The sequence below is a fragment of the Tachypleus tridentatus genome, chromosome 10 (genome assembly GCF_004210375.1).
Source record: "Tachypleus tridentatus isolate NWPU-2018 chromosome 10, ASM421037v1, whole genome shotgun sequence".
Classification (NCBI taxonomy): domain Eukaryota; kingdom Metazoa; phylum Arthropoda; class Merostomata; order Xiphosura; family Limulidae; genus Tachypleus; species Tachypleus tridentatus.
The window spans coordinates 141,491,611-141,510,294 of NC_134834.1; the positions used below are offsets into that span (position 1 = coordinate 141,491,611).

Here is an 18,684-nt window from a genome sequence, read left to right on the forward strand (position 1 = left end):
GTTGGGGTTGGACCTCTCAACCACCAGGATATTCTCCTCCCCTTCACAGGTTGCCTCATATGGCAAATACGAGTGGATGTTTAAATCCCAGAGGAGATAACTGAAAGTATGGAACCTTCTCTGGAATGTCCCCTCACTATGTACAGGAACCCACACCAAGGGGAAATTGTTTCATATTTCTGATAGTAACTGGCTATTCTCAATGAAGTGTATCATTCTTTTGGTGAAAATTCTTTCAAGGAATTTCACTATTGTATTGGTTATGCTTACTCATCTACAGTTTTCTATGTATTGTGGCAACTTGTTGGTTTGGATATCATGAACACTAAAGCAATTTTACATTTTAGTGATGTGTGTCCAGATTTTAAAATTAGGATAAAAATACTGGCTGAATGAGTTTGTAGTTTTATTGCTCCTTCTTTCAAAGCACATGTTTTGAAAGCTATCTTTTCATGGATATATTTATTTTTAGTATTTTTGTGGAATGTGTTGTTATATAATTAAGGTCAGAGGTCATGTTTTTTGGTTTGTGTTATACTTGTTAACAAAAAATTTGTTTGCAGACTTCACTTTATTTTTTGAGATGTAGTTGCCTATTATTTGTTTGTAGTTAAGCATAGATCTACACAAACAACAGTCTGTGCTCTGCTCACCATGAGTATCAAAACCAGATTTCTGGATTTGCACGAGCCTCTACAAGCAACAGATCAGCCAGGAAGAAGAACACTGCCATAGACTAATGTAGACCTATACTTGCCTACGCAAACATTTGGTATTAGTCATCTATCATACTTGGACAAGACAGAGAAAAGAATAAGTGAGTTTGAAAAAATTGTGTCTATGTAGACTTTATCATTAACATTAAACTGTGAGGCTTATTGTTATTTTGTAGGTTTTAATATTCTAGAACAAAATTAAAAAGTTCATAGATTTGAAATTTAGCCTGGATTGATGTTTTCATTGCTGATCTTTTCAGTACCTGTTGATTAATATTGCTGCCCCTCACCTTTTTAAAACCATATTGTGCCAGTTAAACATTTAATTTATTCAGACACAGATAAGATCTTTTAATATGCATATTACCAAAATTTTTAAATGTTGTATATGATGGGATTTGACTGTCTAAGGGAATAAAATATATCTCACCTTTCTGCTCGGGATACTGAATCTCTGTTTGTTTCTATTTTCATACTGTACAGAATACGAAATTTGGATACTAGGCTTAGTACTCATTTAGAAAAACTATTCCAATAATAGATATAAATAAGAACCATAACACCATAGTACTACATCTGTGTTATAACTGTATGGCTTGGTAAAACTATGTATCACTATATTCCTGCTTGTTGATATATACATATCATATAAAATTCCTTATGTAAGCAGAATAGAGTCATCTGAAAACAATATCTGCAAAAACAGTTAAAGGTTAAATCAATTTTCCTTGTTTATATAGTGCCAAAAATATTAAAAGATGATTATAAAAATAGTTTATATATGAAAACTTATAAAAATAATTATAAAATAATTCTATATTTCAGCCCTTGTGGTAAAAGTTTCATAAGAAGTTATATTAATAAATTTAGTTTTGAATAAAGGAATTTTGGTATTTCAGGCTTCAGCCTCTATAATGAAGCATCAACATGATATACTGGAATTAAGAAAGTCCTCAAGAACTGAAACTTCAAAGCAAGATTCAAATGAACATCTAACACCAGCAATTTCAAAAGGCAATGAAACTTCCACTTCTAATACCTCACAAACTAGAGATGATGAAGATACAGCAATTGCTCTTCCGAATAGCTGGAGTATAAAGTAGGCTGAGGAGTTTAAGAAAAAAATATGATGGTTTGGATGTTCACAGGAAGAAACTTGGTTATGATTACTGGGCCAAATTTGATTCCATAAACGTGAAGGGAATTTACGTATTGATGGAATGAAGAAGATACAGTGTTGAAGCATCAGAAAGGAATAAAACCCTCCAGCAAGCATCTCTCAGAAGAAAATGAATGAATATTTTTCATTGAAGGCATGTAGAATGTGTAATGCAATTGAAAGATTGTGCAGATGATGCAATTACCAAATCACTAGATAAAATAAACCCAAAATTTATCACTTCTGCATGTAAAGTTTTTAATAGAATCTACAGTGTAGCAATATAAAGTAGGCCATTTTCTGTCATTGAAGATGAGATTGAGCTAGAATAAAAAATGGGTTGGACATGGGAGTGGGACTCCATTCTCAGAAAACTGCTCTTAAAACAGTTGATCACACTGCAAAGGAAATTAAAAGTGAAATATTTACTAAAACTATTCAACAAAATTTAAACCTCTGTGTCATCATTGATGAAGCTTCAACCATATCTGGTAAACCAGTGATAATTTTTGTAAAAGGTGAAGATTGTAATCTTTCACCAATAATTTTTATTGGTTCAGTGGAGTTGGAAGCACAGGATGCTGAAACTATATACACAACTTTATTAAAAAGTCTGCATGATGCAGGATCTGACAGTGAATATTTGAAAAATAATTTGGTTGCATTCTGTTCAAATGGTGCAAGTCAGGGGTGAGCACTGAACTTAATGATTTTCCTGAGATCATAATGTGGCATTACTTAAATCACTGCTTGCAACTGATTTAAAATGTTTCTATCACTGATAAAAAACAAGTGAATCACTTCAAAGCATTCACTGATAAAATCTACTTGGTCTTTCACCAATCAAGCAAAAATCTAATGGAACTTTTCAACATTTTGGAAGAAATTGGACTAGAAATTCTGAAAAATGGTATAATTTTGGGACCAAGATAGGCTGTTTGCAGCCTAAGATCAACACTTGCTGTATGCATGCTTATCCAGATTTATACAAAATCCTGGAGGATTTAGCAATAATGATAAATATATTACAAGAAATATCTTTACTTTCTAATTCCCTTCAAGCCAGAAATTTAAATTTAGCAAGAGCTGTAAACTAATGATAAGGGCCATTAAGGTATTTGAAATGCTCAAAGAAAGTAGGGGAACCTTTGAAAAGAAAACTGATAAAACTATTGCTTCTGATGCCTTAAGAAATATTGACTTTGTGGAAAATCAAAGATATATTGGCCTTCCTAATCAAAATTTATTGGAGGCAGTAATAAGAAATACGAAAGCCAGATTGATGGACTGTGATCACTTACAATCAAAAAATAACATACAAGAAAATTACAATAAAATTCATGAACTGGTAAACATATTTGAGCCAGATTCTTGGAATATTGATGAAGTTGTTGTCCCTTGGAAAGCTGCTGAAGCAAAATTGTACAAATTCAGTAATTCATGAAATCAGCATTAATTATTTCTTGACTGTGTGGAAAATATCCTATGAAATTGCCATAATCATGAGATTCCAAGAACTGTACAAAAGGCTACAAATATCATCAATACTATTGCTTTTACTTCCACAGAGGCAGAAGAGGGTTTTCAAGAACATGAAAGAAAAACATTGGAAGAAGTCTGAATATCAGCCAATAAGAAGTTCCCCACTTGATAAATGAAATGATTAACAAAGGATAAATGGGCTGAATCTGATGAGATTTAACTTGGAAGATAATCTCCACTGTAAAGACCAAAATATGCAAAATGTATATTTGGAAATCCACCTCTGAGGAACTAGAAAATATCAAAGGAAACTAAATGATCACAATGAATACACAGTTGAGATAATCACCACTAAAGGAAGTGAATCACATAATACTCCCAGGCCTGAAAGACCGAAACAAAATACCCGATTACAATCAGCCACACAAGTGGGAAATAAATGACAAAAGAATTGCAAAGATGAATGTATTCCATTCCTTAATTGCCAGAGTCTTAGAAAGAAAAGACCTTTAAAAATATAGCAGAACCTAGAGGAGAGGGAAAATCCTACAAACATGCAAATAACTCCAACTTATGACATCAAAATGTCAGCAGTCAAAAAATATACTGGGAAGCAAACTGACAAATGACGGTATAAGAGTCTTTCCTGTCACAGAAAATCTCCCAGCCTGAACCAGAAATTGAAGATGGAAAAAAACTAACTGATCTCCACCTACCACCAAGGAAAGAGTAGACTCAAAGAGGACAAAGAAAAACCCAAAAAATGTTGCATATCCAAATGGTTAATTGAAGAAAAGGAACAAGATTCAAATCAGATTCATGAGAAATCAACTTAATAAAAAAAAGTATCAGAAAACATTATCCAAATTCTTTGCCAGGATCAACAACAGGCAACTTCAGAAGCCCTGTAAAAAATGATAAATGAAGAATAGGGAAGGTCAGATTAGTCACCTTGCTGACAATAGTAACATGGGAATTCACAACTGCAAATATAGTGTCTAATTTTTTTTTAATAACAATTATATTGAAATAAACAAGACAGCATGAAAATTACAATCTATAACAGGATGATGAGTAACACTTCATCATAAAAAAATTGTGACCAATAATCCTTTGAGAAAATGCAATTACGTTATCTATGTGCCTGAAAAAAAAAAAAAAAAAAAAAAGGATAGAGGGCATATTGATGAAGGTGGAGAGATTCACAAATTAGAAATGCCAACAGTATTGAAATATGGTATAAAAGACTGGAACATGCAAGCCAAATTTTTAAGATAGACAAAGCACATACTATGGTGTCAGCAAATGGTATGTTTTTGAAATTACATTTTTCAACTTAAATGTTTAACGCTCTAAAAACCTCCTAAACGTATGTCACACATTTCACTGAAACTTTATACTTCATCATTTTATAAACTTGTAATCATCACACACACAAAGGAAAATATATACAAAATAAATCTAAGTTACCTCTTTTTCTTTCTAGAATGACTACAGATTGTAAGACAAAAATTCAATTATGTATCTCAAATAGCTTAAGGTTTGTAATAGTTTACATCCACTTCTATTCAATTTTATTGGTCTTTGAACTGTGTCTATTATCCCACAATATAAACTGTAAATCACACAGCATACATGTCACTCAAGTTACCGTACTGTATGAAATAGCCCACAAGCCACTTGCAAGCCTAACTCATGAAGAAACATTTTTCATTATCTAACCTAGTGAGTTATCTTTTACTTGTTAATTAATTTTATAACAGTAAATAAAAAATATACACAAAAGCACAAAATTTGGTTCCTAACTTTGCCTTTTCATTTTTGGGTGTCAGACCACCAATGAAGTCTACTTTTTTGTAGTCTTAGTATTAATGTATTAAATATTTATTTTAAGTATGCATTTGAAGAAAAACATTTAACATAATGCACAAAGCAAACAATGTCCTATAATTATAATAATTTAACTGGTTTCTAACCCAGGCATTACTTCAAAATAATTCTCTCAGTTACTCACTCAAATCTGTAATAATTTACAAACTGCAGGCAAAATTAACAGTCTTTAATGAAAATAAAGTAACATTGTAAATCATCATACATCATTTTATAAATTAAAACTTAAATGATGTAACAAATGTCAGAGTATTGTTAGCAATTTGTGAGAGAGAGGAGGTGATAGGTGAGTATAGCAAGTGGGCCTGACTTTCTAATTTATATATCTCTATAAGCAAATAAGATATAAGGCTGTAAGAATTGTACTCCCTTTAAACTTGGGATATCTGAGGCAGCAATTAAAAAAAATACAGAATTGGAAAGTTGAACAAATATCACAACACACATACAAAGGGAGTTTAAGAATTTACTTAAACATTTCATTCTAAATAAAAATCAGAACTTATGTAATATTTAAGTTGATTCACTGACTAAATTTTGAAGCTAAGATTATTCATAATAAAGTGGTTTATTTAAAATCCTTTTGTAACTCTGCAAAAGATTGACATGAACTGACCTACCCACAGCAAAAGAATTAATCAAGTTTTATTCAATATAACAGATGATTTGTATATCTTAGAAGGGACGTAAAACTAATATTTTCATTGACATCCTAACCAAAAATATTGAAATACTCCATAAATTCAAAAACAAAGATTGTATTTGGATAACTGCTCTTATAACTAGCAAGGAAAGCGCAATAACAAGTAATTAGTTTTAATCATTACCTCTCCTTCAATATTACTGCATTGCAGAAGTTCATTAATAACCAAGAGTGATCCATGAACTCTGTCATCCCTGTTAACTCCTTTTTCTCGGACAGAAAGCTCTTCAAATCCTCTTTCTGCTTCCTCATAACATTGCTGAAAAATTTGTTGTCTTACTGAAAACCTTAATTTGCAAAACTGGTAGATTCTAGAATCAATTACTAAAGCTCAAATAGCAATGATGCAAAATAACTTATCTGTACATTAAATACCTAAGATAAACTATTTAGAAGATTTTGCTTTAAAAATAAAACAAGTTTTCTGATTATGCTTGTTACTCGAAATACAAGTACAGCATTCTCTTAAGTAGTAAGTGGAACTGCTCATTAAGTAAAGTAAAATATTTTCAAATTTGCAACTTAAAAGTTCTTTAGCAATTTGATCCATGTCATAATGAAATTACTTCACACTTAACTGTTAATACAAGGACAACTTGCAAAATAAAATAACATGAAATATCTAATGATAAAAATATTTTTATTATGATTTTTCTAATTCACTCTTATGTCTAATAAACAACTACATACCTTATACCACGATGGATTCTGAGTTTCTTTGGTTTCACGTTGAGCTGTCACCATAAGAGCTGCTCTAAGTGCCAACACTGCTCCCTCCCTGATAACACACTTGAAATAAAAAAACTTAGTAAACACACAGGTATGTTATTTAACCAACATTACAGTACTTTAAAATCTTCTTCTAGCTTTAAAATAAAACTCACCTGGAGATAATCCAAACACACAAAATTTTTTGCCATATTTAAAGAAGTCTCAAATGATACATTTTTCATCTTAATGACAGTCACGTTCTTAAAAATAAATTTGTACATGAAATACAAATACACAGACTTTCCAAAATCAATAACCTATAGAAACACTGGTCATTATCAGCTATGAAAGAGAAAAAAAAGGACAAAAAAAATACCTACCTTCAACCCTACTACTTTCAGTCACAAGCCACATTATCATGTTTGTTGACTTGCATTCAAAATTTTATTGAACTATTTTATGAATTTATACCAATAAGTTTGGTATCAAACTTGAATATGATTCAAATTTTAATATTATACATTAAACTTCATTTAAAAGTAAATATTATAAAATGCTAAAATATCGACTTTTGTGTGTCTCATAATGTATTGAATGTAGCACCAGTTCAAAATACAAAGTCTATAGTTTTGTACAAATTAGGATTGGTTCGATGGTTGGTTGATTTGGTGTTTTATGGCACAAAGCAGCTAGGCTATCTGTGCCAAACATCTAGTAAAAAGTTAAGATTAAAGTAAATGTAGTAAAATTCATAAAAGGAAATTAAGATAAAATAAAACAAAGTAAAAAAAAGCATAAAATCTATGTTTACATCTAGTCTACAGCATTAAGAGAAAAACTACAGTACTACAAGTTGAAGAGGATGTCTGCAGCATAACTGTAATTATCTGAACTTGCCAGGAAGACTAACAGGTAAGTACAAAAACCACCATCAGTCACCTGAAGTTGGCCTTTCCAGTCCTGGTTTGGAGTCATTTGTCTTTATGGCCATTTTCAAAAAGTAATAAACATTTTAAAAGACTTGTAGCAAAATTTTAATAACAACTCAGCAGGATGACTAACAAGTAGTTCAAACAGCAGTGTTAGTCACCTGAAGTTGGCCTTTCCAGTGGTGGTTTTGAGTTAATTGATGTCACTGCCACTTTCTAATTTCAAATCAAACAAGATGAACTGTGATTCTTAAAAGAGAATCTCATTAAAAAAAGGTCTAATGTATAAAATAAAAAACTTAAATAACATTAAAAAAATTTATGGCCTTTAAAAAACTAAAAACATTTCTGAGGTGAACAGTGTCACCATCGCCGAGATAACACTGTCTACCGTTATGGACAAACCTTGGTACAGAATATGACCCCATCGTTGAGAGTCATCACAACGGCAAGAAAGTAAAATGTAGTTTACTGTGACCTGAGTGTTAGACTACACAATAGAGTTAAAAAGCTGTAACCAATGCATAGTCAAGTTAGAAAAACTTCCTCTTTCCAATCCTTATGGAAGCAAGATGGACAAAGTCCAATATGAGGTTTTAGTTGGAAAAGCTTGTTGTCATGTTGCTCATTTCAAGTTGACTGCCATATGGCACGTAGCCAAGCCTTGAATAAAGGACCATAGTCCACGTATGAGACAAGCACAGCAGTGATAGTGCCAGAGCATATAGACTTAGCTGTGGTGTCGGTGACTTCATTCCAACAAATACCAACGTGGTCAAGTATCCAGAAAAACTGGATAGAAGTAGACGTTAAAGAGAAATGAGCCAGTCAGTTTTCAATATTGGCAAGAACAGGGTGTGAACCAACTTTACGTGATTCTAGGGGCAGTAGAGAACTATGTGAGTCACTATAAATCGTACAGTTTCAGTACTGCTTAGCTTCTATGTGATCCAGGGCAAGAGAAATGGCATACAGTTCATCAGTGAACACAGAAGCTGTAGAGAAGATTCTGCATGCAACCACCAAACCACAATAAACCATAGCAGAGCCCACACAGTCACCTGATTTCGAACCATCTGTATAAATAGGAATGGAAGGATGGTTCGAAAGATGATCAGCAAATAGCAGACAGTATTTCCAATCAGAAGTGTCTACTTTTCTCAAATGACTTAAAGATAGGTCACAACTGGGGACTGCAAGAAGCCATGGTGTGATGGGCTGACCAGTGGATACAGCAATGTTATCCAAGGACAGACCAAATTCATCCAACTGCTCCTGTATATGGAGGCCAAAAGAAGCAATGACAGACCATATGTTCTGAAAAAGCATGGCCCACCAAGGAAGAAAAACACAACCCCAGGTGGGATGCTATGGTAAAGAACAAAGTTTCAAAGCATATAGTAAAGACAGTTGCAAACAGCAGAAGTGCAAAGAAGGTTCATGAGACTCTAAGTATAAGCTCTAAACTGGGGAAGTGCAGAATAGGTGATGAATAGGGTCTAGCATCTTTAAGGCTGATAGTTTGGCAGACCTATAGACCAGTGATCCATAAGAGTTTCAATCAAACAAGAGCACAATATATCCAGCATAGAATGTCAATCTGCTCCCCAAGTGGTGGAAGAGATGACACGGAGGATGTTCAGTGCTCTTGTACATTTGATCCATAGCTGCTTGATGTGTGGTATAAAAGTCAGCTCACAATCAAAGATAAGCCTAAGGAACTTAATCTCAGAGACCACAGGCAGCACAACTTCACCGATACAGAGTTCAGGATCAGGGTGAATACCCCGTTGGTGGCAAAAGTGCATGCAAACAGTTTTAGATAAAAGGTAAAACCATTTGCTGTGGTCCACTTCAGTAAACAATTGAGGGCAGTCTGTAGTTGCCACTCAATATACCTCATGTTCGACGACTGACACAAGTTGTGAAAGTAATTGACATAGAGCCCATTTACATCAGTGAGAGGGAGTTGTTCAGTGATGGCATTAATTTTTATACTGAAAAGTGTGACATTCAGAACACAGCCCTGAGGGACCCCAAGTTCCTGTAGAAAAGAATGGGAAAGTGTCAAACCCACACGACTTGGAATCTCCTGTCCATTAAAAAATTTTAAATAAAAATGGGCAAATGGCCACGTAACCTATATATATGGAGGTCGTCCAAATGCCATACCTCCAATTTGTATCATAAGCCTTCTCAATGTCCAAGAATATTGATACAAGATGTTGTTGTTTGAGAAAGTCTTCTCTGATTGACATTTAAAGTCAAATCAGTGGTCCACGGTGGAGTGCTGTCATCGAAACCTACACTGGGTGGGTGAGAGGAGATTATTTGATTTGAGAAACTAAACAAGACAAGCATTAACCATTCTCTCTAAGGTCTTACAGAGACAGCTCATTACAGCAATTGGATGGTAATTTGAAGAAATCTTGGGATCCTTCACAGGCTTAGAGATGGTAGGACAATAGCCTGGTGCCAGGCATCAGGAAAAACATTCTCCTGCCACACCTGGTTAAAAACAATCAGAAGAATAGCAAAAGAAGCAGGAGATAGATCACGCAGCATGTCATAGTGTATATCATCAGGTCCAACTGATGTACTGCCAGACCAATGAAGAGCCAGTTTGAGTTTCACCAGTGTAAAGAGACGATTATAGTCACAGAGACAATCAGCTCGAAAGGAAAGAGGTGATTGCTCTGCCCGTGTCTCAGTGGCTAAGAAGGTGGAAGAAAAAGCAGAAGTGCTAAATACCCAGCAAAAGCTTTCATCTAGAGTATCAACGATGCTCTGAGTATTAGCTACTTCCTGGCCATCAGTGAGCAAGATCAAAAGTGGGACAGAAATATATTACTCACTAACCTTTTGAATCTTGTCCCATATGACTTTGGAACTGGTGGTAGAAGATACGTTGGTTGTGAACATAATCCAAGATTCCTTCTGGCTTTGATGTCTTCCTCATTGAGCATGTGCACGGGACCACTGGAAAGCGATGAGGGTCAAGAGTGCGGGATTATTACGGAAAGTATCCCATGCTCGTTTTTGAGCCTTTCATGCCATGTGGCAAGCAGGATTCCACCATGGACGAGGATATAGTGGAAAATGTGTTGAGGTTTTAGGAATAGATTGAGCAGTTGCTTGTATAATACAGTCAGTTACTGCTGCCACATAGTCGTCTATTGACAGCTTACAGACAATGGCATGATCAATTTCTGCAAGTGCAGTGAAAGAGGGCCAGTTCGCCTGATCCAGCTTCCACTGGGGCATGCAGGTCAAGTGGCATCGATCACAGCCAGTCTCTTTCAAGATTATAGGAAAATGATCACTGCTTCATGGATTATTGTCAACCTTCCATGAAAAATGGGAAAATAATGAAGGGGAGCAAAATAAGAGATCAATAGCAGTAAAGGACTGATGAGACACATAGAAATGAGTAAAAGAACCAGTAATGAAAAAGAAAGGTTGTGATCAGAGAGTATATGCTCTACAGAGAATAACCCCTCTTATCAATATCAACACTTTCCCACAGGGGATGATGTCCATTAAAGTCCCCCAGGAAGGGAGATGGCAACTATTCAGTGAGAGCATCAAGGTCTGATGGATCATATGTCTCTCCAAGTAACAGGTAGAGAGAACAAACAGTAATGGTATGCCCCAAGGAAATATGAATGGTTACAGCCTCCAAGGGTGTGTCAAGTGGCAAAGACAGGGTGGGCAAATGCTCATGAATTAACAGTGCCACCCCTCCAGGCACTCGTCCAACACAACCTGTCATTTCTGTATAAAGAAAACCGCCAAAAGGTGACTATATTGGCAGGTTTCAGAAAAGTTTTCTGTAAGGAAAGACATACAGGATGGTAAGAAGCAATCAGTGTTTTGATGTCATCCTGATTAGAATGTAAACCTCAACAGTTCCATTGTATCAGGGTGGCCATTTCTATTTATGTGTAGGCGAATTGGGTGAACAACCCTTCTGTTTACAACCACATTTTTTTGCTTACTGGCCTTATTCGAGGGAGGCCTATCAACTTCCATGGATCCTGCCCTGGGTCAATTAGGCAGGTCTTTGCTGTTGGAAGGGGATTCCAAAGACTGAGAATGTGAACAAATGATTGTTTTGCATCTTGGGGTGAGAGAAGAAAGTGGATCCAAGAAAATGCCTGTACCTGGAACCAAAGGACATGGGTCTTGGGGTTTGTTGGAATGTATGTAAGGGACAGAGATAGGTGTTGAAGTTGACTCATCAACTTTTTTAACCATGGAGGTCAAAAGACTTTTCATTTGTTTAGAGAACAATTCTTTAGAAGGCACAGAGAGATCTGTCTGCACTCCCACAGTAGTTGTGGAATGAAATGCAGCAGCATATGTCCGAGCTGAGGTGATGGACAGCAATTTTCGAGGCTCAGGATAAGTAATGTTAAGAATCATTTTCAACTGCTGCACCTCTTTTTCTTCCAACTATTTAGAGCAAGAACAAAAGTAAAATGGGTGAGAGCCATTGCAATTGATGCAATGAGGGTCTGTTTCACACTCACAGGCATCATGATCCTTGTCACTGCAACGAGCACACATCAAGGAACCACGACATGACGTCTTCAAGTGACCAAACCTTTGAAACTGGAAACATTGGAGAGAATATGTACTTTGCAATTAAGATAACCTGCCTTGATAGTGGTAGGCGGACGTGGTGATGTAAATGTGAGAATGAGGACATTGGTCGGCACCATAATTCCATCTTTGCAAGTGGAGATATGCCTCACTGCAGAAACTCCTTAGGTGGAGAAGCCAGCGAGAATCTCCGACTCTGGGATGTTCTTCAAATTCCTCTCAACAATAACTCCTCGTGACAAATTCAAAGTAGCATGAGGTGTAATCTCAATAGGTATATCCCCAATTGCCTTTGCATGCAAGAGGTTTTCACTGTGTTCAGATGTGGATATTTCCACCAATATGTCACCCGATCGAAGCTTCTTTACTGACTTTGGAGAGCCAGCAAGTCCCTCTCGTCCCTCCTGAATGAAAAAGGGAGACATTTGTCCTAAAGGTTTGTCTGAAAGTGAATGCAATATAAGAAACTGAGATACAACAGGTGGTACAGATGATGAGGATTGCTGCTCAGAATCTTCAAAACATGGTCGTTTACCTATAGACTGTTTTTCACTATTTTATTAAGATTTTTAATTGCAGTATCCATAATAAAGAAAGGGAAACTTCGGTGCCTACTGACCCCACCCACCATGAAGCCCTATGAGAGGACACACTACAATGTCAAACAAGGACACTGCAGCAACGCTAGGGTTTCGTGAGCACTATACCCAAACACCAGCATCAGTTGGTGTCCACAACACCTGTTGAGAACATCCAACACTAATACTTGGTTGACCCTAGCCCGAGTGGGCCAGCCGATTGATCCCAAGGCTGCCCATTTACAGGAATTCAAGGCTAAAGAGGTGTGTTAGGATTAGACCCCTCAACCATTAGGATCTTCTCCTCCCCTTTACGGGTTGCCACACACAGCAAATAAGTGGGTGGATGTTTCGATCTCAGAGGAGGTAAACTGAAAAAACAGATCCTTCCCTGGGAGGTCCCCTCACCACATACAGTAATCCACACTGTGGGGTTTATTTGAGCAATGATGACTTTATAGTGAGTAATCTACATTTAATTTCATATATTTTGGAGGAGTGTTGGACAAAACAGATAAAACAAGATGCCTAGAGAAAATGTCATATGTAACATTTGGGAAAATTCAAGAGTTTTTAAAAATATTGCCTTGCAGAATTAAGAATGTAAAACTTTTATTACCTAAAATTTTATGCTATATTAATTGGTATTCCTTAAACAAAAAGTAGTTTAATAAGCTTTTGAATGCAAGACAATAAAACTTTGTGTTGTGCACAGTAAAGGATACATGAGACAAGAGGGTTCATCGCCATACGATGTCAAATGGTGCGTTTCAATTTTTATCGAACGTATTTGAAATTCAGTTACGCGTGTGTCTATATATATGCATGTAAGAGTAAAATGAGAAGGACATATACAGTTTATCAACTATAAATGAAGTTTTTAATGTAGATCTTGTCAATGAGGACTGAAGTCATAAGAAAAAGGAAAATTATGACAACCTCTGACATACAGCAATTCTACTTTACTTGAACCCCATGGCCCTTTATGGCTTTTTTAAATTCCTTTCTGTGTATGGTACTGCATTACATTCTAAATTTTACTAAACCACTTTGCAATCAGTATATGAAAATGAAATTAATATTAATTGAATGTTGTTACAATTTTAATGTTTATGTAATCTAAGTTTTAATTACTTTGTTTCAAACCTTTAAAAAAATTTTAAACAGTTTTTATATCACTTTATCCAAATGCTTAGAAAAACCTCAACTTTAGTACCATTTCTATCTTAAACATACAAGCTGGAATTTACAGTAATTTCTTTACACTAAGTACATGTTCGACTTAACTGTCATGCAAGATCTAAAGTTTGCAAGCTGGGTTGTCTTGGAAACAGACAAATTTTCCAACCCATGATGGTTGCCACACCCACTATGCATTGCTTTGAGATTTCTAACATACATGTAGTTAGTTAACACAAGTATATATAGTTGTTTGAAAGAACTCAGTTTGCACTGTATCAATGATTAATTTGAAACTGGCACACAGCTTTCCTTCTAGTGTACATGTAACTGCCCTTCATACTGTTGTCTGCTTGAGCAACTACAGCACGAATGATGACTGAAAATTAGCATTAACAAATAAAAATAAAAATAATTTTGAATGTTGGTGTTTTTTGTTTCCATAATAGTTTATTATTTAAATACTTTAAAATAAATTCATGATAACATTCATTTGGACCATGGGAATTTTTTTTAGAGAAGACTAACACAGGGTTAAAGAATTAGTAACAAGTGTGAGATTTTGTTGTAAAAAAAATCTGTCTCAGTTCCTTATTCTATGAAAATTGTACTCAAGTTGGTGATCTGTACAAAATTACCACTGGTGTATTCCTGGTATTTAGTGGTACTTGCCTGCAAGTTACTTATGGATTTAATTTAATTTCCTGTAGACAACATTGGAGAATATTTGTTGGTCGAAATTCCTGTGTGGACAATTGTCATTTTTTTTGTGCTAGAAAGACATTTTGGGCTCCATGCAAAGTCTCTTTTTTTCCACAAAAATTTCTATCAAGTTCAAAACACTGCAAAAATCCAGCTTGAAAAAAGAATAATGTTTACCTTAGGATCTCTAACAGCATTAAAGATGCAGTCAAAAAATTGCTGAACTTGTTGGAAAAATAGTGCAGGTGTAGAAACAGCCAATTCTTTTAGTATCAACACCTGATAAAAACAAAGATAATTAGTATACAAGATCAGTTTGGAAACAAAACCAATATTTCATGTAAGTTTATCACAATTACTTGCCTCGGACTGAATCTGACCATTGCAGATGTTCACAAAAACAAGCAACATAGTTTTCTTTTATATTGTGCATCCATATATATTAATCAATAAATGATTTAATTTTAAATTTTATAAAAGAAATTATTTGATGTTACACTTCCTTCATTGTAAAAATTGAAATTTACAATCATTTATAAAAAAGAATACTTATATCAAAGATTATATTTTCAATAATTTCCAGTCCTGCTCAAGCTTTTAGTACTTACTGCTGCATGTCTCTTGCCTTCATGTCTTTCTCCTGCTAACCATTCAAAAGCCCTCTTTACTTGAAATTCCACATACTCTGCAGTGTATGTTCCACTTGAAAGAGCTAATCTTCCAACAGCATAGGCTGCCAACTCCATTACTCCAATGTCATTAGATGGAAGCAAGTTTCTTAAATAATTGGCAAAACGGCTGATGCGAGTACTTGTGTTTCCAACGTTGACTCCCAAAAGACTGACTAAGAGACCAAAATATTTGTCCATTAAACAAAAGTTATTAGTTCTAAGTTTGCTGGAAATTGTATATAGTGTAAAAATAACAAAACTCACTCTTAATATCAATATCTTATAAACACAAACCTTTCAAAACTAATACAAATCAGAAATAGCTAGGCTTAATTCTTAATATATTTCAAGCACATCATACCAGTTTCAAAACTACATAAATTTTTATCCATCTTCCATATTCCTTCATACATGTGTAAATTACACCTGAATAAAGAAATTAACAAACATGTTCATGCACTAACATACTTACAAATACATATATTTAAAGCAGAATTTTTTCATTTATACTTTAAAGTTTTACTAGTAAGTTATAAGTCAAACTGATCTCAGACCAATGATGAACAAAACCTCCATATCAAAGGTTTAAAATGTAATGATACTTGTTTTAAAAACCATGGTAAAAGATGGATGTCTGAAAATACCATAAAATTGGACCTCCAAGAAGAGAGAGGGAGAGAACTGCAGGATTTCTAAAAGGTGAAGAATGAAAATCACAAATGAGCTGGCAAAGGAGAAGCAAAAAGAATTTGATATGGGTTGTTAAATAAAGACTGTAGATTAAAAAAGAAGTGGATAAGCACATAGGAAGAATGTGGATCAATCAAGACTGAGAGAGTACCACCAAAACCAAGAAATTTAGGATTTGACTAAAAAAATGACAGCTTAGTGAAAATAGGTGCTACAAATGCATTGATAACTAATTAAGCAACTCTCAAAGTGGGAACAACTTACAGACCTGAAGGATTTATTCCAGCCTTGACAACTGATTCTTCACTACATTAAAAGTTTCCAAAACATTGAAAGTCAATAACCAGATGTCATTGTCTTGAATCCAAAAGTAAAGCTTCAGAAAAAGCAAAGGTTCCAAGAGAAAGCACTGTCCTATTAGTAGAGATACGAAATGACAGGAATGTTTGAAATTGATCAAACTGATAAATTCAAAATAATTGCTGGAAGGTACATAAACTGAACTTTCCCCATCTAATAGGTTAAGATATGACACTGCATCCAACTCAGCTATGGATACCTGTGAAAATGTGGGAATCCAGACAGAGTGGAGGAAGATGGATGCTCAGAATCATTTGGAAACTTTTAAGTAACAACAACAGTAAGAGTAAAAAGAGGAGGTAGAGAATCAACAGAATGAAGTGGCTGCAGGGGGGAATGACATTAGAGATTCCCACAAAAGTAACAATCTCATGCACAAGATGAAAAGGAGACACAAGAGCTTTAGACACAAGAAACTTCATATCTTGGAAATGTATAAAGAGTTGAGCCCACTCAGCAACAAAGTGATAAAGACTTCCAAATGAAACAGACACTGACTCAAGATCTGACTAGTCAACCCAAACAAGCAAACTTCCAAAGTGAATGGATTAATAGCAAATGATATCCCAGAGAAAAGAGCTAGATGTTGCCAAATGCTTAGATAGTTGTAGAATTGAATATCTAACAAATGCAATCACCTTGTACACGCCTTCAGAATTCAGTAGAAAATGTGTACTGAATGATAAATAAAGCTTCTAAGAGAAACTCAGAGTCTCTGACAAGGAGTGAGTCAAGAGGTGGACAAGATGTACCATAGTTTAGGAAGGGGACAAAAGAAAAGAGCTGCTGGATTAAAATTTCCCAAAAGAGTCTGTATAAAGAAATGGTTGGTTGGTTTGGCATTTAATGGTGCAAAGCAACTAGGCTATCTAAACCAAACATCCAGAAAAAAGTTAAAGTGAAATTATTAAAATTCATAAAAAGGAATCAAGGTAAAACAAAATTTAATTTTTTGAATTAAAAACATAAATAGCAGTAAATCCATTTTTTATCATTAGTTTACAGCAGTAAGAGAAACTACATTAATATAAGTTGTAAACGATTTTTTGTAGCATAATTTTAATTACCATAACTTGCCAGGATGACTAACAGGCAAGTTCAAACATAGCATCAGTTTCCTGAAGTTGATCTTTCCAGTCCAGGTTGAGTTATTTGACATCATGGCAGTTTCCAGAAAGTAAAGTAGTAACACAAGTTTTAAAATACTTTCTGTAGCATAACGTTCATTATTACAACTCACCAGGATGAATAATGGGTAAGTTCAAACATCAATGTTAGACACCTGAAGTTGGCCTTTCCAGTCCTGGTTTCAAGATATTTGATGCTATGGCCATTTTTTAATTTCAAATCAAATTAGTTGTACTTTAATTCTCAAAAAGAAATGACATTAAAAAAACGTCCAATTTATAAATTAAAAACTTAAACAGCATTAAAGAGATTAATGGCCTTTAAAAAACTAAAAGAATTTGTAAGGTGGACAGTGTCACCATTGCCAATGACACTGTCTAACGTTATGGACAAACCTTGAGACAAAACATGTTTAAAATGGTGCCATTGTTGAGAGTTGTAATGATGACAAGAGTGTAAAATGTAGTTTATTGTTACCTGAGTGTCATACAGACAACACATTCATACATCAGTCCAATATAAAAAAAAAAAAAGTTAAAAACTATGACCAATACATAGTCTTATTAGGACAATTTCCTCTTTCCAATCCTAACAAAAGCAATATGGCCAAAGTCCAATAGAGGGTTTTATTTGGAAAAGCTTGTTTTCACATTGCTCACTTCAAGTCAACTGTTAATTAGCATGGAGCTGAGCCTTGAATATAGGACCATAATCCATGTATGGAACAGGCATGACAGTGTCAGAGCAGACACTTAGTTGTGGTATCAGTGAGCTTATTCCTGCCTGGTATACAGAAAAATTGGATAGAAGTAAATGTTAAAGAGAAATGGGCCAGTTGGTTTGGATATCGGCAAGAAAGAATGTGAAGTGATTCCTAGGCCAGCAGAGTATTAAGCAAGTCAGTAAAAATAGTGCAACTTGAGTACTGCTTAGTTTCTATGTGATCCAGGATAAGAGAAATGGCATACAGATCAACAGTGTACACAGAATCTGTAGAGGGAAATCTGTGCATAACCACCGAACCACAACAAACCATGGCAGAGCCTACAGAGTCACCTGATTTCAAACCATCCATATAAATAGGAGTGGAAGAATGGTTCAAAAAATGCTCAGCAAATCACAGAAAGTACTTCCAATCGGGAGTATATGCTTTTCTCAGATGAGTTAAAGATAGACCACAT

At 34.8% G+C, this 18,684-nt stretch overlaps 1 protein-coding gene across 3 annotated transcripts in view; it reads right to left on the minus strand.

Moving 5' to 3' along the window:
• mTor (serine/threonine-protein kinase Tor) overlaps window positions 1-18,684 on the minus strand; it is a 218,302-nt gene that overhangs the window by 193,240 nt on the left and 6,378 nt on the right. For all 3 annotated transcript variants that reach the window (XM_076464082.1, XM_076464079.1, XM_076464080.1), the window contains exons 3-6: window positions 15,263-15,498; window positions 14,832-14,933; window positions 6,641-6,739; window positions 6,075-6,209 (exon numbers count right to left, since the gene is read on the minus strand). In XM_076464082.1, the coding sequence (XP_076320197.1) occupies window positions 6,075-6,209; window positions 6,641-6,739; window positions 14,832-14,933; window positions 15,263-15,498 (572 nt within the window). The remainder of the gene's footprint in view (window positions 1-6,074; window positions 6,210-6,640; window positions 6,740-14,831; window positions 14,934-15,262; window positions 15,499-18,684) is intronic.